This window comes from Xiphophorus couchianus, chromosome 9 (assembly GCF_001444195.1).
Source record: "Xiphophorus couchianus chromosome 9, X_couchianus-1.0, whole genome shotgun sequence".
Lineage (NCBI taxonomy): Eukaryota > Metazoa > Chordata > Actinopteri > Cyprinodontiformes > Poeciliidae > Xiphophorus > Xiphophorus couchianus.
The window spans coordinates 9937876-9954968 of record NC_040236.1 but is presented as its reverse complement, the minus strand read 5'-3'; the positions used below and the strand labels follow the sequence as shown (position 1 = coordinate 9954968).

The 17093-nt window shown below is 37.4% G+C and overlaps 1 protein-coding gene across 8 annotated transcripts in view; it reads left to right on the top strand.

The window, feature by feature from the left end:
• The window catches only part of opa1 (OPA1 mitochondrial dynamin like GTPase), a 31851-nt gene that overhangs the window by 3545 nt on the left and 11213 nt on the right, over nucleotides 1–17093 (top strand). For 3 of the 8 annotated variants that reach the window (XM_028027934.1, XM_028027931.1, XM_028027933.1), the window contains 24 exons: nucleotides 1076–1158; nucleotides 3141–3287; nucleotides 5681–5734; nucleotides 5809–5913; nucleotides 6071–6157; nucleotides 6462–6575; nucleotides 6656–6736; nucleotides 6833–6907; nucleotides 7001–7072; nucleotides 7471–7570; nucleotides 7743–7873; nucleotides 8476–8548; nucleotides 8640–8712; nucleotides 8797–8912; nucleotides 9715–9779; nucleotides 9960–10036; nucleotides 12157–12322; nucleotides 12898–13050; nucleotides 13282–13390; nucleotides 14649–14728; nucleotides 14881–15021; nucleotides 15107–15223; nucleotides 15318–15411; nucleotides 15828–15938. In XM_028027934.1, the coding sequence (XP_027883735.1) occupies nucleotides 1076–1158; nucleotides 3141–3287; nucleotides 5681–5734; nucleotides 5809–5913; nucleotides 6071–6157; nucleotides 6462–6575; nucleotides 6656–6736; nucleotides 6833–6907; nucleotides 7001–7072; nucleotides 7471–7570; nucleotides 7743–7873; nucleotides 8476–8548; nucleotides 8640–8712; nucleotides 8797–8912; nucleotides 9715–9779; nucleotides 9960–10036; nucleotides 12157–12322; nucleotides 12898–13050; nucleotides 13282–13390; nucleotides 14649–14728; nucleotides 14881–15021; nucleotides 15107–15223; nucleotides 15318–15411; nucleotides 15828–15938 (2424 nt within the window). The remainder of the gene's footprint in view (nucleotides 1–1075; nucleotides 1159–3140; nucleotides 3288–5680; nucleotides 5735–5808; nucleotides 5914–6070; nucleotides 6158–6461; nucleotides 6576–6655; nucleotides 6737–6832; nucleotides 6908–7000; nucleotides 7073–7470; nucleotides 7571–7742; nucleotides 7874–8475; nucleotides 8549–8639; nucleotides 8713–8796; nucleotides 8913–9714; nucleotides 9780–9959; nucleotides 10037–12156; nucleotides 12323–12897; nucleotides 13051–13281; nucleotides 13391–14648; nucleotides 14729–14880; nucleotides 15022–15106; nucleotides 15224–15317; nucleotides 15412–15827; nucleotides 15939–17093) is intronic. The other 5 variants (XM_028027936.1, XM_028027937.1, XM_028027938.1 and 2 more) reach the window with 2 other exon arrangements.

Below are 17093 nucleotides of genomic sequence, written 5' to 3'. Positions count from 1 at the left end.
TAAATCCCGTATGCTAGTAGAACTGTCCGTACCCCTTTTTCTTTCTGTCACTCTTCAATGACATCACACAGGACTGTAATTATCTTAATGTTTAGATTTAGCAGTGAGCAAAGTAGGCAACCATATTCCATATGTGCAGAAGGAATTTCTCACAAAAGGTCTTTAAAAGACTCTTGTTTGTCTGTTTTTCTCTTCCTTTCTTACTCTATCTTTTACTTGCCTCTCTGGCTGAATATTGTCCAACCTTTTTTAGGTGTTTGCCTCCTTTGACTTCAAGCCCTCCTCTCACCTGGCCTATGTGGGTTTCTTTTAACCACATGCTCATTACTAACCTTTTCAGCAGTCTTCCTCTGTCTCTGCTTTCTGACACTCAAATCTTTGAAAAATTTAGTTTTTATTTTGAATTTTATATGGCTCATTTATGAAGCCAGGGCACATCAGACCACACCTTAGCTATGAGTCATAGAAAAGCACAGCAGCGTCCCTTGCAATTATTATGATCTCTTCATTGCTCTTATGGCTGTCAATGGTTTCATAAACATATCTTATGTAATTTGCACTAATTTTACATTCTGTTTGTTAAACACATTTCTTATGTTGATAAGCAAAGTGGTAATGTTTAAGATTTAAAAATGATTTAGTCATTCAACCAAAAAAATGTCAGTGTCGGTAATTGTTTTTATTTTTGACATCTTAAGCAAGTGTGATTTGAACAATATTGCACCACAAAACTAATATTAATCTAAAGTCAAATAATATTAATCTAAATATGAACCCAAAATATAATTTTCTTTCAGAGGAAACTTATTTAGATTTAAACTAAACTATTTAATCAGCAATAAACATATCAGTGTTGTCATTAGGATATCTCGACTAACTAATGCATATTTTACCTTAGAAAATTTGTTTTACTTACCTACAAACTCAAGGATTTCAGCAAAATGTTTCAAACATTTAAACTTAATCACAAATTTGTGGGCTTTTTAAATCAAGCACCCCTTGAAGCCTTTTAGCATTATCGTTTTTTTTTTTTTGTCACTACCTTTTTATGTCCTGTTTTTGTTTCCTCTGTTAGAAAATTCCGGCGATCCTGCTCTAAAAGCTACAGATTCTTCAACTGGAGCTGCACATGATGCCAGTGACAAGCAGTACAAAAAGGCAAGTGTTTAAAATCTGTTTTACACTTCACAGCTTTTATGCTCTCTCAATGTCAGCACCACTCTCTATCATTTAAAGGGCCTATATCATAATTTTTATATATATTTTTTTATCATTATTTGTCTTCAAGCTTATATCTCTTAATCAATTTATTCATTTTTATGACTGAAGTCAAATCCAAGTTGAGTCAAGCGTGGATTTTTAAGGAGACTTAACTGGTGTGGAATCTGAGAGCGGTGGGTTTGAGACCTAACACACAAACACCCTAAGGAGAGATTTAAAAGCTCTTGGTGTTGAGCCCTGTCTGCCTGCAGTTCACCACAGAGATGAATGATGACTTGTTTAAAACTTGGTTGTTCAGCATATGGTGATTTTTATTTTTTATTCTTTTGAAATTTGTGGCCTTCGTGGCTCTGAAATATGATGATATAGTCCTTTAATTTCTGTTTGCAGTCTGTCACCATTTCAACCATAGTTAGTTCAATCAAATGGCCATCAATGATACATGAATATACATTTTTTAAAAGTTACTTTATAATAATACTTTCAGACATTGTGCTTAGAATATTGCACATTAAATTCAAAATGGGCCTCAAATAGTAACATTTCTTCTTTCGGTTTATCCAGTTGATTTGATGTGATGTCCTTTTTTATTTAGCACTTTCTAAAATCTGACATTATTTTCAAATTTTCCAGAAATTATACAACATACCGCTTAGATTTGGTATCAGTCTTACTGAGAGCTGGAAAACACTCAGGTTTCTTTACCATTGCCTATTCATACCTATTTAGCTCTGATTGTGAATAATAATAATAAAAAAACATCTAACTGTAACAAGTAACTTATACATGATAGTTGACTTTGGTTACTCTTTTGAATTTTAATCCTTTATTGTCTCTGCAAAAAAATATATATTTTGGTATGTATTCATTCCTCCTGTCTTCCTTCATACTTTCTCATGTTTTGTTTTAGTGTCACCATTTTCTATCTTTTTGTGTTTTTTCATAACCATGCAAAGTTAAAACGAATAAAAAACAACCTGAAAATCTATGAATTAGGAAAAGGTGCATTTTAACCCTCCCGCGGTCTTAGTGTGACGCTCAGGCGGAGCGCTGCAGATGAAGATCGAACAGCAGGAAAGCGGAGTGGGAGGGAGATTTTGCGTCAGACTATCTCGTCTCATAAAAGCTCACGCAGAGTTGCCGCGGCCACATACAGAGTAAAAAACTGTTGAGGTTCAAATGACCCCATCTCTTAAGACCACGGGAGGTTTAATAAACTTTTTTGCCGTTTTCCCTCTTTCTACCTACAATCAGAGTCTCCAACATGAACACAACTTTTATATTATATGCCTTAATCCAAATGCAAAAGCTAGAGCTCTAAAATGAGACAAACTCTGTGTTTCATGATGGGGATCTTTGAAACTAGACAGATTCCACCTGCTTTTTGCTTCGTCTCAATAGATTTTAATGCTTGCTTTGTTGATTTAGTTTTCATTTTGAGCATTCACAGATCAGGTGAGTTAAAACCACTTTAATGTTTTGTTTTAATACATAAACGCCTAAAGAGAATAGTTACAGTTATGATGCTGTCCTTAATCTGCTATGGTGCATCAGGAGCACTAGTCACTGTTGCTGCCGCTTGCTGGAAGGCACTGATTGTGGTATTAGTTGCCTTTTCTGCCCTCAGTCTGGCAAAGTTTGTTTTGAACAGAGACAGACTTTGTTTTATTCACTGATGATGGTGGCAAGATTCTGAAAGTGAAAGATTCTTCTTGATTCTTTCAAACAAATCCTGACTGAATTTTGATTCTTCCACCTGAACAACACCAGTGCCAGCTGCCCCGGCTGGGTTTCCTACAGTGGGATGCAATCCTTGGTCCACATGGCATGGATCAACCCGGTGGCCGGTTGTTGTTCTTGGGTTTTTATTATTATTTTCCTCCTCCTTCCTCTCTCTCACGTCTCTCTGACGCACCCAGCAGGGTCTGCTCGGAGAGCTGATTTTTATTCAGCAGCAGATCCAGCGGCACGAGGAGGAGGTCCAGCGGGCCGCTGCAGCCAATAGTGCACGTACGTCACCCCAAGAGCGTGCTGCGAACCACAACCCCTCGACACAGACACGCAAGGTGAAGGTCCTCCCTCACTTTGATCCCAATCCCACCAAAAACGTCCAGCTAAAGGACAGAGGAGGGACAATTTGGTTCAAGTGAAGTGATATTAATTTGAGCTGGAGTCAAGTTTTACATAGATTGGTTGCTTAAATGTAGAAAGTTTCAACAGTGTTTATTTAAAAAAAAAAAAGAATTTCCATTGCTTTTGTCATGCAAAACAAACGTTGTAACTGGAAGGTTTTAACCCTGGCAGATTAGGTATTTATTTCATATCTCATGAAAAAAAAGATACTTTATCCTTTTTTGTTATATTTGTAGAAGTGATGCCACAAACCTGGAGTGCCTTGCAAACATATTCATATCTTTAAACATCTTCACATTACAACCATAATTTTCAAGTGTATTTTATTGGGGTTATTTAAAAATGTGGCATTTATATGGTTTTAGTCTCTTTTAACTAAAAGACTAAAACCATGTAACTAATCTAGTAGTTGATTTTTGAACCCAAGAAATCAATTATTATCATCCTAACTTCATCTCAGTATAAACTCAGTGGTTCATTAAAGGCTGAATAAGTTTATCAGAGACCACAGAAAACAGCAGACAGGTCAGGGATGAAGGTGTGGAGTTTTTAAAGCCGTATCGAAATACTAAGAACACATTACAGAGCTCTGGAGCTGCTTTAGAGACCAAGGTTCAGGTGGAAGAATCTGTCAACATGACGATTTGTTGTACGCTCCACAAATCTGACCTCTTTGGAAGAAAGTTGTTACCAATATGTTGCAGCATTCTTTGTTTGGCAGAAAACTAGAACTGCAAGCAAGCAAGGATTGAGCAAAATAGAGGACCATAATGGTGAAAAGCAAAAACTGGTAACAGTAAAGATAAGGCCAGAGCTACAATAGAATGTGTTCCCAGTTAAAGTTCAGAACTAAATCAATAACCTGCTACAAATTTCTATTTTATATTTTCAGTCTGACTCAGCTTGAGTTGTTTTGCAAAGATGAATTAATAGAAAGGTACCTGCAGCAGTGATTGCAAAGTGAAGCTGGCACTCGACTCAAGCTGACTCAATACAAATGCATGCCACACCTTTCAGACTTTTAATTGTGAAGAAATTTGAAATGTGTGCTTCATTTTCCTTTCATTTTCAGTTTTTGCAATCCTTTCTATTACATAAGATCTGAGTAAATATGTTGAAGTTCATTGCTGTAATGCAGGGGCGTCAAACTCCAGTCCTCAAGGGCCGCTGTCCTGCAGTTTTTAGATGTGCCACAGGTACAAAACACTGGAATGAAACGGCTTAATTACTTCCTCCTTGCGTAGATCAGTTCTCCAGAGCCTTGCCAATGACCTAATTATTCTATTCAGGTGTGGTGCAGCAGAGGCACATCTAAAAGTTGCAGGACTGCGGCCCTCAAGGACTGGAGTTTGAGACCAATGCTGTAATGTGACAAATTTGAACAGTAAAATGAGTATGAATAGTTGTGCAAGGTGCTGTATCTCGACATATTAGCCTTCTCTGAAAAACTTGACAACAGTCTCCACGTCTGACTAAATGCGTATCACTGGGCCTAGATTTTCCAGTAATTCTTGCGTGACATGCATGAATCTTTTACAGCCTAGTTCTAGAACAATTACAACGGATTTAGTTTCTCATGACCATAGATGTAGCTGGATGATCATAAACTGTCTCATTTAATATTTGGGAGCACAGCATGAACCTGTGTGGCAACCAGCTGCATGGTGTGAGCTGACCTCTTTGAAAATCTCCGGGATGAACTGAAGTTTAAGTCAAGATTGAAGTCGTTAGTTCAAGAGGAACTGGTTTGTTGCTTTGAACTTTTCTGCATATTGCTGGAAAATATCCCAAAACAGTTTTTTAGTGAAGAAATAGTTCTGCTCATGTAGTTTGCTGTGTCTGTGTCTTTTAAGTTAATTTTACCTTCTCCCAGTTCCATTTCTTCTTGTTTCCTGTCTTCTGTTTCTCTCCTGCCTCTCATGCAGAGATAACACTCAGTCATACAATTACTATAACCTAATGGGGTTTAACAAAATTAAGTCTTTTGTATCAAAATGATTTTGTAAATAAAACTGGCTTGATTTTTACAGGATTCACTCTTTAATTTCTGCCTGTTTGTGGATCCCTGAAATTAAAGCTGGGTTATACTAGTCATATGTGAACTGTCTGCCTGAAATGTTTAGATCTTTATGCAATAACATGACTTTCCTTTTTGATTCTTTATGTAATACAGTTTGCATGTATTGAAACTTTGCGGTGATGGTGGGAGTTTTCTCTTCTGAAAGAGTACTCTGAGCATAATGGAAAGCTACAAGCCAAAGACTGAAAGGAAGTGCGAATTTTACCCATTTCTCTTGTTTGTCTTTGTTTGTGCTGTGACTTTCAGTCATCAGACAAAGAAAAGATTGACCAGCTCCAAGAGGAGCTTCTTCGAACTCAGGTAGTGCATCTCCAAAATAATAATAATAATAAGACCTTGTGATATGCCTGCTAATATGATTATTTATTTCTTAGTTAAAGTATCAGCGAATGCTGGAAAGACTGGAAAAGGAAAATAAAGAGTTAAGGAAAGTGGTGCTGCAAAAAGATGATAAGGGGATTCATCAAAGGAAGGTGAAGGTGAGGTGAACCTTAAATACTTCAGTACTGACAATATTTTAAGATCTCCATCTCTGCCTGTGGCGTGGCTGTTGTTAAGGTTGTTTAGTTGTGAACCCATTAAATTTGTCACTATTAATGCCATTTAATGGATTTTTTAAATAAATTTGTTTTGCAGAAATCCCTTATTGACCTTTATTCTGAAGTCCTCGACATCTTGTCTGATTATGATTCCAACTACAACACCCAGGACCACTTACCCAGGGTGAGGTGCACAATTTATAATCCTCAGACAGATTTCAGATTATTTCTTTAGCAACATTTTGGTCCTTTTTTGTTAAATTTCCTTATTAGTTGAATAATGTTAGCATTTTATACTCCTGAAAGTTATGAACTAGCTCTTTGTTTGTAATTTATATCACTAAAACACTAAATATTAGTTCCCCATGTTTCTCTATTCATTCTTATTGTATTTAGCTGATGCCATTTGTATCATGTAATTCCTCATGGTGTAACTAATGACCTAATTTGTAGTTTATCCAACGTCTCTCCTGCTCTCTGTCCTTCAGGTGGTTGTGGTTGGCGATCAGAGTGCTGGGAAGACCAGCGTGCTTGAGATGATTGCCCAGGCCAGGATCTTCCCCAGGGGATCAGGAGAGATGATGACACGCTCTCCTGTGAAGGTGGGTGAAGGACGGAGTGGTTTTATGTCTGGATTCGATTCCTTCTTTTCTTTAGAATAACCTCTATATTGTCCTTATAGGTAACATTAAGCGAAGGTCCCCATCATGTGGCCATGTTCAAAGACAGTGGCAGAGAGTTCGACCTCTGTAAGGAGGAAGATGTAGGTCACACATGCATCTGATTTATTTAAGGATTAACTGTAATCTAGTTGCTTTTTCACACAACATGTATGTTTCTCTTCTTGGTTTGTGTGCAGCTGGCTGCTCTGAGGCATGAGATTGAGCTGAGGATGAGGAAGAGTGTGAAGGAGGGACAGACAGTCAGCTCTGAGGTTGGACAAAGTTACATCTGGATTGTTAACAAAAACATTCTCTTATTTATATTTAGAACATTTGATAAAATACTTTTATTTGTTCCACAACAGACAATCTCTTTGAGTGTTAAAGGACCGGGTATTCAGAGGATGGTTCTTGTTGACTTACCTGGTGTCATCAGTGTGAGTAATAAAACTTTCTCAGACTGACACAGATGTATTATTTAATTTTAATGAACTTGAACTTTTATGAACTGTGCTTTAAAGCATTTTACTAATCAGTTGATTTTTAAAGCAAAACTGGTTTCATTTGCCCCCCAAAAATTAAAATAACCAATTTTCTTTTGTCCCAGTGCTGAATTGAAAGCCAATTTCATTATCATGTTTCATGACTTATTGAACCAACAAACAAAAGATCCCAACTTTTACATATAAACATATTTGTGTGCGTATATATAGGTTTCAAGGTGCAAGATGAAATTTTTCCAAGAAAATGTGGAGGGACCCTAGTGCTATAGATACATGTTTTTTTTAATAAAACAAAGATTTTATGTAATTAATGTAATTAAGCTACTTTCTAGACGGTGACGACGGGCATGGCATCAGACACTAAGGAGACCATCTTCAGCATGAGCAAGGCCTACATGCAAAACCCTAATGCTATCATTCTTTGTATTCAAGGTGAGACATGAGCTGGGTAATTTGCTTTTCCATTGCCTGATGTAGAGGGAACATAATATAATAACTAGGAACAGTATTTGTGGAAGGATCTTGAGTTTTGCACAAGCAACAAAAAGCTGGACTCCAGGTTTGTTAGATTCATTTTTGATTTATTTGTTCTTCCTCGACCCAGACGGCAGTGTGGATGCAGAGCGCAGCATCGTAACAGACCTGGTCAGCCAGATGGACCCTCATGGCAGAAGGACCATCTTTGTTCTAACTAAAGTGGACTTGGCTGAAAAGAATCTGGCCAGTCCAAGCAGAGTAAGAGATCTGAGCCGTTCGTACACAAGTGGTGCTTTATATTTATAATTATGCAATATTTGTCATTTTGGTCTAATTTCTTGGTGGAGGCACCATCCAACCCTGCAGTCACTCTCTTATTGATCTGGTTCAATTGCTGAATTAAAGATAGTGATGCTGATGCTGCATTTTAGGCCAGTAAAATGTTAGTCATCAATATTGTTCTATATCCAGGTGATCCACTAGAGGGAGCTCAATCTCTTTTAATGGCCCATACACCAATCAGGCATAACTCTATGACCACCTTTCTCATAGTGTATTGGTTTACTTTTTGACCCAGGTGTCCAACCATCAAAATTTAGTCGTTGCAGATTTGCTAAAATCTCCACACTTGCCCATTTTTCCTTCTTCTAACTCACCAGGTTTGGGTATAAAAGGTTCACTTTTTGCCTCATATATACCACCCACAAAAGTATGCAATGATGAGATAATCAGTGGTATTCACTAGACATGATTTTATACACTGTTTATGTATAGTGAACTTTGTAATCTAAGTTGGAGTTCTTGCAGTTTGATCTGTGCCTTTTAAAATACTTTTTGAAAAAATATTTTTTCTCTTTTAGATTCAGCAAATTGTTGAAGGAAAGCTGTTTCCCATGAAAGCTCTTGGTTATTTTGCTGTGGTAACAGGAAAAGGTAATAATTCATCCAGAGTTTTGCGGCTTGCTGTGTTTATTTTCTTATTTTTTCACAGATTTTTACTGACTGTATATGTCCTCATTCAAAGGGGGCACCGGGGAGAGCATAGATGCAATTAAAGATTATGAAGAGGACTTTTTCCAGAACTCCAGATTGCTGAGGCAAGTTAAACTACAACAAACAAACTTTCATGTCCCTTAAAGTGAATAATTGTGAAATTGAAAGTAATGTTTTTGTGCCAAAAGGGACGGTATGCTGAAGGCTCATCAGGTCACCACAAAAAACTTGAGTCTGGCTGTCTCTGATTGCTTCTGGAAGATGGTCAGGGAGTCTGTGGAGCAGCAAGCTGATGTTTTTAAAGGTATGCTCGCCTGACATTTACTAAATGTTTATCTCGACCAAAGGTTCTGAGGCAGTAATTGTAAATGAACCAGACAATACTTCCTCTTCACCCTAAGAGTCTTCTGTCTCCAGGTCTTTCTCAGCCCACCCTGCCACACTTCCCTGGTCCCTCCCTTCTGCCTGCTTCAATTAGTCTAGACAATCACAAGCCATTGCTAACAGCAGAGGAGATTTATAGCTGTGAGACTAAAGTTCCCATAGACCCATTGTGTTTCATATCGATCTATATCCTATCAAATCACATACAGCCGGCTTTCATCCTCCATTCTTGGCGCCACAAAGCTGCAATTAGACTAATCTGCAGTGTGGATAGGGAGCTGAGGGAAAAGGCACCAGGCTTGCTTCACCTGTGTGTGTGTGTGTGTCTTTGTGCATACGTTAGAGCTAAAACTCTGACTTTTGATGAAGCGTAGGCTACTGGCCCCATTGCTTCACCTCCTAAGGGACCAGTTAGGAGAGAGTGTGCAAAGTGTCCTCAGCCTCTCTTATTAAAGGATGGCCACCATTAGCAACCAGAAAGTGTCTTTTACATCACACTATGTGGAAATTAAATGAGCTGTGTGTGCCGATGGTTATTGCTTGTTGATTGTGGAAATCTACTGTTGGATACATCGGAGCAGCTAAAATTAGAACGCCGTTAAATGGCTGTCAATCTCTTTATGAGGAAGTTCTTTATTAGGGTGTATATGTCAACCCATCTTGAAATCATCATTTAGTGATAAATATCAGATAATCTTTATAACAGTCCCATCTTTCCACAGCATCACGATTCAACCTGGAGACTGAATGGAAGAACAACTATCCTCGTCTGAGAGAACTTGACAGGGTAGGGAGAGTCATGTTTCTCTATGCTTCTTTCATACAAAAGATTCTTAGTAAACTTATCTTAAAGCTCATTTGATTGGTTATTTGCCCTGTTAATATTCTTGGAAAAGCGATCTCAGATTTCTTTCTGAAATGTGTTCCACTCTGCTGTGATTCCTCATGGTGTTTTATCTTTTTGCAGAATGAACTCTTTGAAAAAGCAAAAAATGAAATTTTGGATGAAGTCATTAGTTTGAGTCAAGTGACTCCCCAACTCTGGTAAGTCATTGATAAAGTTAGATTGTCATTCATTTATAGTGAAATGTCAATGGATATATTCCTCAAAAAAAAAGATCTCAGAAATGTAATCAGAAATGTGAAACATTACATAAAATGACTCACAACTAATGAAACACCAGGATACAATTTCCAAGAAAATTCATATAATTTTTTAATAATATTAGACCAACAAATATTTTTAATACATAACTTTTATATCATGGCCACACAATGCTGACTTGCAGTTATCTAGCAGACAGTCCCAGACACCGTCTACAAGGAGAATCAGCCACAAAAGCTGGTTAATTAAGGTGTGAAAAGGTGTGGCACTTAATTAAGCTGGTTGCTCAGCTACATCCTGGCATGTTATAGAATGTTGAGTGGAAGGAAAAAGTGAGTTTGAAAAAATGTGCACCGGTAACAGGGATAACTGCAGTCTTCAGAGGATGGTGAAACAAATCCCATTTTAGAGTTTGGACACGGAGTGGACAACAGCTGGAGTCACTGCTTCAAGAGCCACACAGACATAGCAGGTGCATGGGTTAAAACAGCCATCCCTTGTTAAACCACTCATGAACCGTATACAAGGTCAGAACCATCTGACCTGGTCTATAAAGACTGGGCTCTTGCTTAGTGGTCCAGAGTTCTCTTTTCAGTCTAAAGTACATTTTCTGGGGAAATCAAGGTCTCAGAGTCTGGACAAACGGGGAAGAGGCACAGAATTCAAGCTCCTTAAGTTTCTTAAGATTTCCACATTCAGAGATGATTTTGCCTCTATGTTATCTGCTGGTGTTGGTCCACTATGTTTTATCAAGTCCAATGTCAGTGCAGCCATCTACCAGGAAATCTTTATGCTTCTGGTGACAAACGTTTTAGAGGTGCTGATTTCATTTTCTAGTAGTTCTTGGCACGCTCCCTCACTGCTGAAGGTTCTAATAGCTGGTTCAGTTTGTATCAGTCTGCCTAATTGGCCAGAAAACTCCGCTCACCCTAATCCCACAGAGAATCAATGGATTACTGTCGAGACAAATATGACAGACACCAGAGCCAGCAGTGTATTGTAGAGACTGGGCCAGAGCCTATTCCATACAGCACCTGATGACACTTTTCAGTCGGTTGACTCTATTAAATTTTCTGTATTTCTACATTAAAATTGTTTCTTCTACTCTCATATAACTTCTTGTTATTGGGAAGACTTGTACTTTGAGAATTTCACTTTGTTAGCTGAATGATTAAACTGTCTTTACTTTTTAAACATATTTTAGATTTATCTATATTCTCGTTATCATCTCTTGCGTTGCTCCTAGCATTTATTGCTCCCTTCATAGACTCTCATTTATTTAAAATTTTTCCTAATAGCAAAGTTGAAAGTTATTTATCCCACATAAGGAGATCTCATGTTTTTTAAAATTTCATTTCATGTTCATTTATCTTTGTTTATACATTTTGTATGACTATACAGCTTATCTCATCTAGTATGAGGAAAAAGCTTGCTTTAATGAGATGTATGCATTGTGCTATGGCCATCCCCTGTGTGCGTGCCTCCAGTTTACTTTTATCAATAATCTGATGAATGGCCCGTGGACAGGAGCAGGGGTGGCCCTGTTAGCCGGCCAGCACAATTGAAGATAGCATTTATTGACAGAGAGCAGAGCCAGCTGGAACAAAGGGGACACGGCATGAAATATGAGGAAATGTTTATGATTAATGAGAAAAGGAGCAAAACTGCTGTGGTTACAGGGAGACTCAGTTTTGTTCCTGAGTCGCCATGCCATAAAGGAAAGTTGCGATACTTTATGCTGCTAACAGAGTCATCGTAGTTCTGGCTACAAAAATAAAAGCATCCCAGCTGTGGGTTATCTCTCTATTGTTGTTGTCTTTCTGTCCCAGTGGGTTACTTTACTGAGCTGTACAGGAAACATAGAGGTTTTTGATTGGCACATTTATGTTGGATCAATGCTACTAAATGCAACTAAAAAGGACAGTTCAGATCTTGAAAATGTTAACATGGTTTAAGCAGAAAACTGAGACTGAAACAGCCATAAGAACTGTGTTACAAATCAACAAACAGCTGTTATTTAGCTCAGTAATAATGCCTTCCATGTTTTTGCTCCACACAGGGAGTCTATTCTGCAGAAAAAACTTTGGGAACGTGTTTCCACTCATGTCATCGAGAACATCTATCTGCCTGCTGCCCAAACAATGGACTCTGGGACCTTTAACACAACTGTAGACATCAAGCTGAAGCAGTGGACTGACAAGCAGCTTCCACATAAGGCACTGGAGGTAAAATATTAAAATAAAACCTACATAAATGCAAAAAGTCTTTGATTCTTGATAGCTGTTCATCTGATGTTTGTAATTAGGGTTCTGAGTCTGATTTAATACTTAAGTTTGGAAAAAATTTTGTTTTTTTTGGTAATGCTGTTGTCCGATTTTCTTTGTGGTTTGACTGGGAAAATCTGATTTGAACCTTTTTTCTAGTTTTTAAGACACAGATGAGAAGCAGAGAAATAAAGAAAATGAGTATATATTACAAATCAAATAATCATCACAATATTTACCAATATTATCCCATCATAAGATGTTCTAATATGACACTGCTGTTGGTTGATGCATTTACTTTTGATTTTGATCAGTCAATTGCTGATCCAAGAAAAAATGTACTATCTTCAATTGGTAGCCGGTTGATCGGTTCATTTCCTTTGTCTTAATTCCAAATCTTCCCTCTTGTTTCTTTAATTACTACTGCTTAGTTAATGCTGATCACTTTTGGCACTTTGTAGGAAGCATTAAATGCATTGGTTGCAGACAGACCCAGCCTTTTCTTCCATCTGTTTTGCCAAATCTCCCCCCTTCAGGTTGCCTGGGAGACTTTGCAGGAGGAGTTTGCTCGCTTTATGGCTGAATACAAAGGCAAAGACCAGGACGACATCTTTGACAAGCTGAAGGAGGCAGTGAAGGACGAGAGCATCAAGAGGCACAAGTGGAATGAGAGAGCCATGGACAGTCTGGTAAACACAGAACGTCAACTCATTTAGGGTGCAATGCAGAAACTCCCACGCTTCTCGATTTAACTTCTCAAATAAAAATTTTTTCTGATAATCAGCATCTGCTAAAGAAAGATGGTCTTTATAGCTTTGATGTATTCTGACTAAGGCCACATATAGCACTAAATGTATATTTCAGCTGTAATACTTTTCGTCCCATTTTGTAATGTATTTATATTTCTTGCTGCTTGTCAGAGGGTGATCCAGCACAACGCCTTAGAAGACCGATCCATCACCGACAAACCTCAGTGGGATGCTGCCATCCAGTTTATGGAGGAAACGCTGGAGTCACGCCTCAAAGACAGTATGTTAGCCGCAACGTCCTTCTGTCAGAACCACTGTTTTAGGGATCTGTATAGATTGTGGAAGGTTAAACAGAATTCAGTTTAGAACCGTCAGTGCCTCCTGAACCTCATACTGCAAGAAACTGAAACTACAGAACAAATTATAATCTCCACATACTTTAAAGTCAGAAAACTGTTCTAAGTCGGTATAATTTATTGATGTTTTAAATGTGATTATTTTTCCCCCACTGATTATTGCTGTTACATAGGATTAGTTTACTTTCTGTATTGCATCAGAATATGTATGTTTCCTTCTGCATCACTGGAAATCTATAAATAGAGTTCACTCCTCCAGATTATTGAACAGCAGTATCTATGCTGCAGCGCATTTCCTTCATAAATCTGATTAACTTTCTATGCACACATCGAAACATACAAATTCATTAATATTTTGAGACGTTTAATATTTTTCAACAATGTCCAATTAAAATAATGGCTTTTTTCTAACTTTAGTATAAGAAAAAACTATTGGATTCACTGATGGTCAATAATAAACTGCTATTCCATTTATTTATTGTAGCAGCATTTTTATAGATGATCAGCTATTTATATTAGGTGATGAAGCAACAAAAGGTGTGTGTGAGAAGATAAACTGTTTTTTTAATCAACCTAATTTTTAAAAACCTCACCGATGGAAAAATGGATAACTGGGTCTTGTTCCCTTAGTAACAACTTTAACACTGAAGAGTGTTGTTACAAGTACAAACCAGTGTGTTTGCTGACTGGGAAGAAGAGAGAATTTTGAAAATTTAAATAGATTTTATATCTGAAAATCAATTTTCAGATTGACTTTTATCAAAATGAAAATCAGCGCATTCTGGCATTCAGCACAAAAACTCTTTAGGACTTTAGTCCTAAAAAAAAAGGATTAAAGTCCTTTTTTAGACCTTGCCTTTGACCTAGTCAAAAACAAGGTCAAAGACTATTTAGTCAAAGGCAGGTACATTCTGACCTGCCTTTGACTAAATAGTCTTTATGACTCAATTTGTTTTCCATGTATCTTTATATTTTTGAATCTTTCCAAGGACTGCTCTAAGTTGCTTTTTATATTGACAGCATGTTATATTTTATTTTTATTTTGTCTACAATTGCTACTCAGTGGTGGTTGTTGTGTGTCTTGTCTCTATGCTGCTGTAACTGCGAAATAATTTCCCTGCTGGGATGAATAAAGTAATTCTATTCTATTCTATTCTATTTTATTTGCTATTCCTCTTTAAGATGAATCTGTGATCAAAGACATGGTGGGCCCTGACTGGACAGAGAGGTGGCTAAAGTGGGTGAACCGGACACCAGAACAGGTAAGAACCATGGGTTGTTATAAACAGGTGTGATGCTGGAAAGATGAAAAGTTAAATTTGCCCTATGATGTCCAGATCCAGAGTTTCACAATTACTTTGCCTATTTCTAAACGAGTTTCAGCATCATGATGAAATGATCTCTGGTCTTGCAGCACATTCGTAATGAAACAAAAAATGAGCTGGATCGCTTGCTGAAGCTGCATGATGACCACACTGCTTACCTGGCCAGTGATGAGGTCACCACAGTGAGGAAGAACCTGGAGGGACGGGGCGTAGAAGTGGACCCAGTGCTGGTAAGATCAAAGACAAATGATCTAACCAAGTTTAGGTTTAAATAGCACATTTCTATAACGACTGGAATACTTCCTACCTGTTCAGATCAAAGACACGTGGCATCAGCTTTATCGCAGACACTTCTTACAGAAAGCACTGACTCACTGCAGCCTCTGCAAGAGAGGTTTCTACTACTACCAGAGACACTTTGTTGACTCTGAGGTCAGTAGGGACAGTGAATGATAAAGTACCTGCCTTTGTTTTTCATGCTAACACCTTTAATACATCCATGTGTTTTTATATGTTTTCATCTTAGCTGGAGTGCAATGATGTGGTGTTGTTTTGGAGGATCCAAAGGATGTTGGTCATCACCGCTAACACACTCCGGCAGCAGCTTACCAATACTGAGGGTGAGGATGATTTATAACCGAGAGTGGCTCTAAAATATCACTCATCAGAAAAGGTTTAAAGTGAAAAAAACCTGGTTGACAGCAATTTATCTATTTGTGTTGGATATTTTCTAGAAACATGTTTTTTTTGTTGTTTTTTACTATTTGGAAGTTGTAGTTTATTTCTATTGAAGTGCTTTATATTTATCGGAACAAATTTACATTGTACATACATTACATAAAGGAAAAGTATGCAGCCAGTTCAGACCTGCAGCTTGAAACTCTTTCCTTTAGTAATGATATTGATTTTGGAATCAATATGTTCAAAACACCTTCTGTCTCCTTTTTTTTAATTAATAAAATGTCTTTAAAAAGGAACACCCCTAAAAAGTCTAAATTAGCATTGGTTTTATGTGAGGTGTGTTGGTTGTTTGCAGTGCGGCGGTTGGAGAAAAATGTCAAAGAGGTCTTGGATGACTTTGGAGAAGACTTGGAGAAAAAGACTCAACTCATCACTGGCCGCAGAGTCCAGCTGGCTGAGGATCTCAGTAAGATAAAAACCACACAGTAAACACTTCAGTTAAAATGGAATATTCCTGCTTTCCTTTTTATAATTTTGTTTGCTTTTTTACATTTAAGTTGACTGCTTCTGTAGCATTTAAAGCACGGATACATTTTTTTTTAGCTGCTTCCTTGTCCCAACACACCTAAATCAAATAAAAGACTGAGTATCAAACCTCTGCAGATCTTTAACATGCTGAGGATGTAAAAGTAGCAAGATTGACTCTTGAGGACCGGTTTTTGAGACCCCTATAAAAAAATGAAGTTCTTTCAGTGGTCAGAAGGGGGCAGTAGTGTTTCAGATAACTACTCCAGACTTAACGTAGTTACAGCTGACAGTGCAGTCAGGTTCAAATAGACAGTTGCTTTTTAAAGAGGGTTTGCTTCAATGTCCTTTCAGGTTCTTGGCTGATCTCTGATATGCCACAATCACCTCAAATTAGGCACATTTTTAAAATATCAAACTAGTGGGTAGAATTAAAACTAAAAATACCTTCCCACGTCTCTGATGAACATGCTTATTACATGTGAAGGTGAGTTTCTGTTTTATAGTTGGAGGCTTTAATTGCTGCATATTATATAGGGTAGTTACTCGTATCTTAACAGTATCACTGATGGTACTTACTGCTTTATATGTGGTTAACTGTTTTCAGAAAACTTGGTTTAAATGTTGACATTTTAATAATTGTGTGTTGAATGAAATTCTCATTGTGTTTCAACTCAAAGTAAATATTAATTGTTTCATTTTGGTTACATCAAAATGGTTACATAAAAATGTATGTCATTATTGAAATGAATATTTTAAATATTAATTGTTTCATTTTGGTTACATCAAAATGGTTACATAAAAATGTATGTTATTATTGAAATGAATATTTTAAAGCCTAATTAAAAATAGAAATTTTAAAATTATTACTTCTTATACAAGAGAAATTAGGAGTGTAGGAGCAGATTATGCCTTTCTGTATTCTAAATGGTTTGGATCACATGATCTGTCAGCTGTCTATTTAGGTAGCATGCGGTGTTGATGAAGACAGGTGTGTTCCACCCGAAAGGGGGAAACAATTTTTGACCGCAACACAACGCAACGCAATATTAACGTGACGCAATGCTATTGAATGAATGCCGTGTGGATCGCTGGA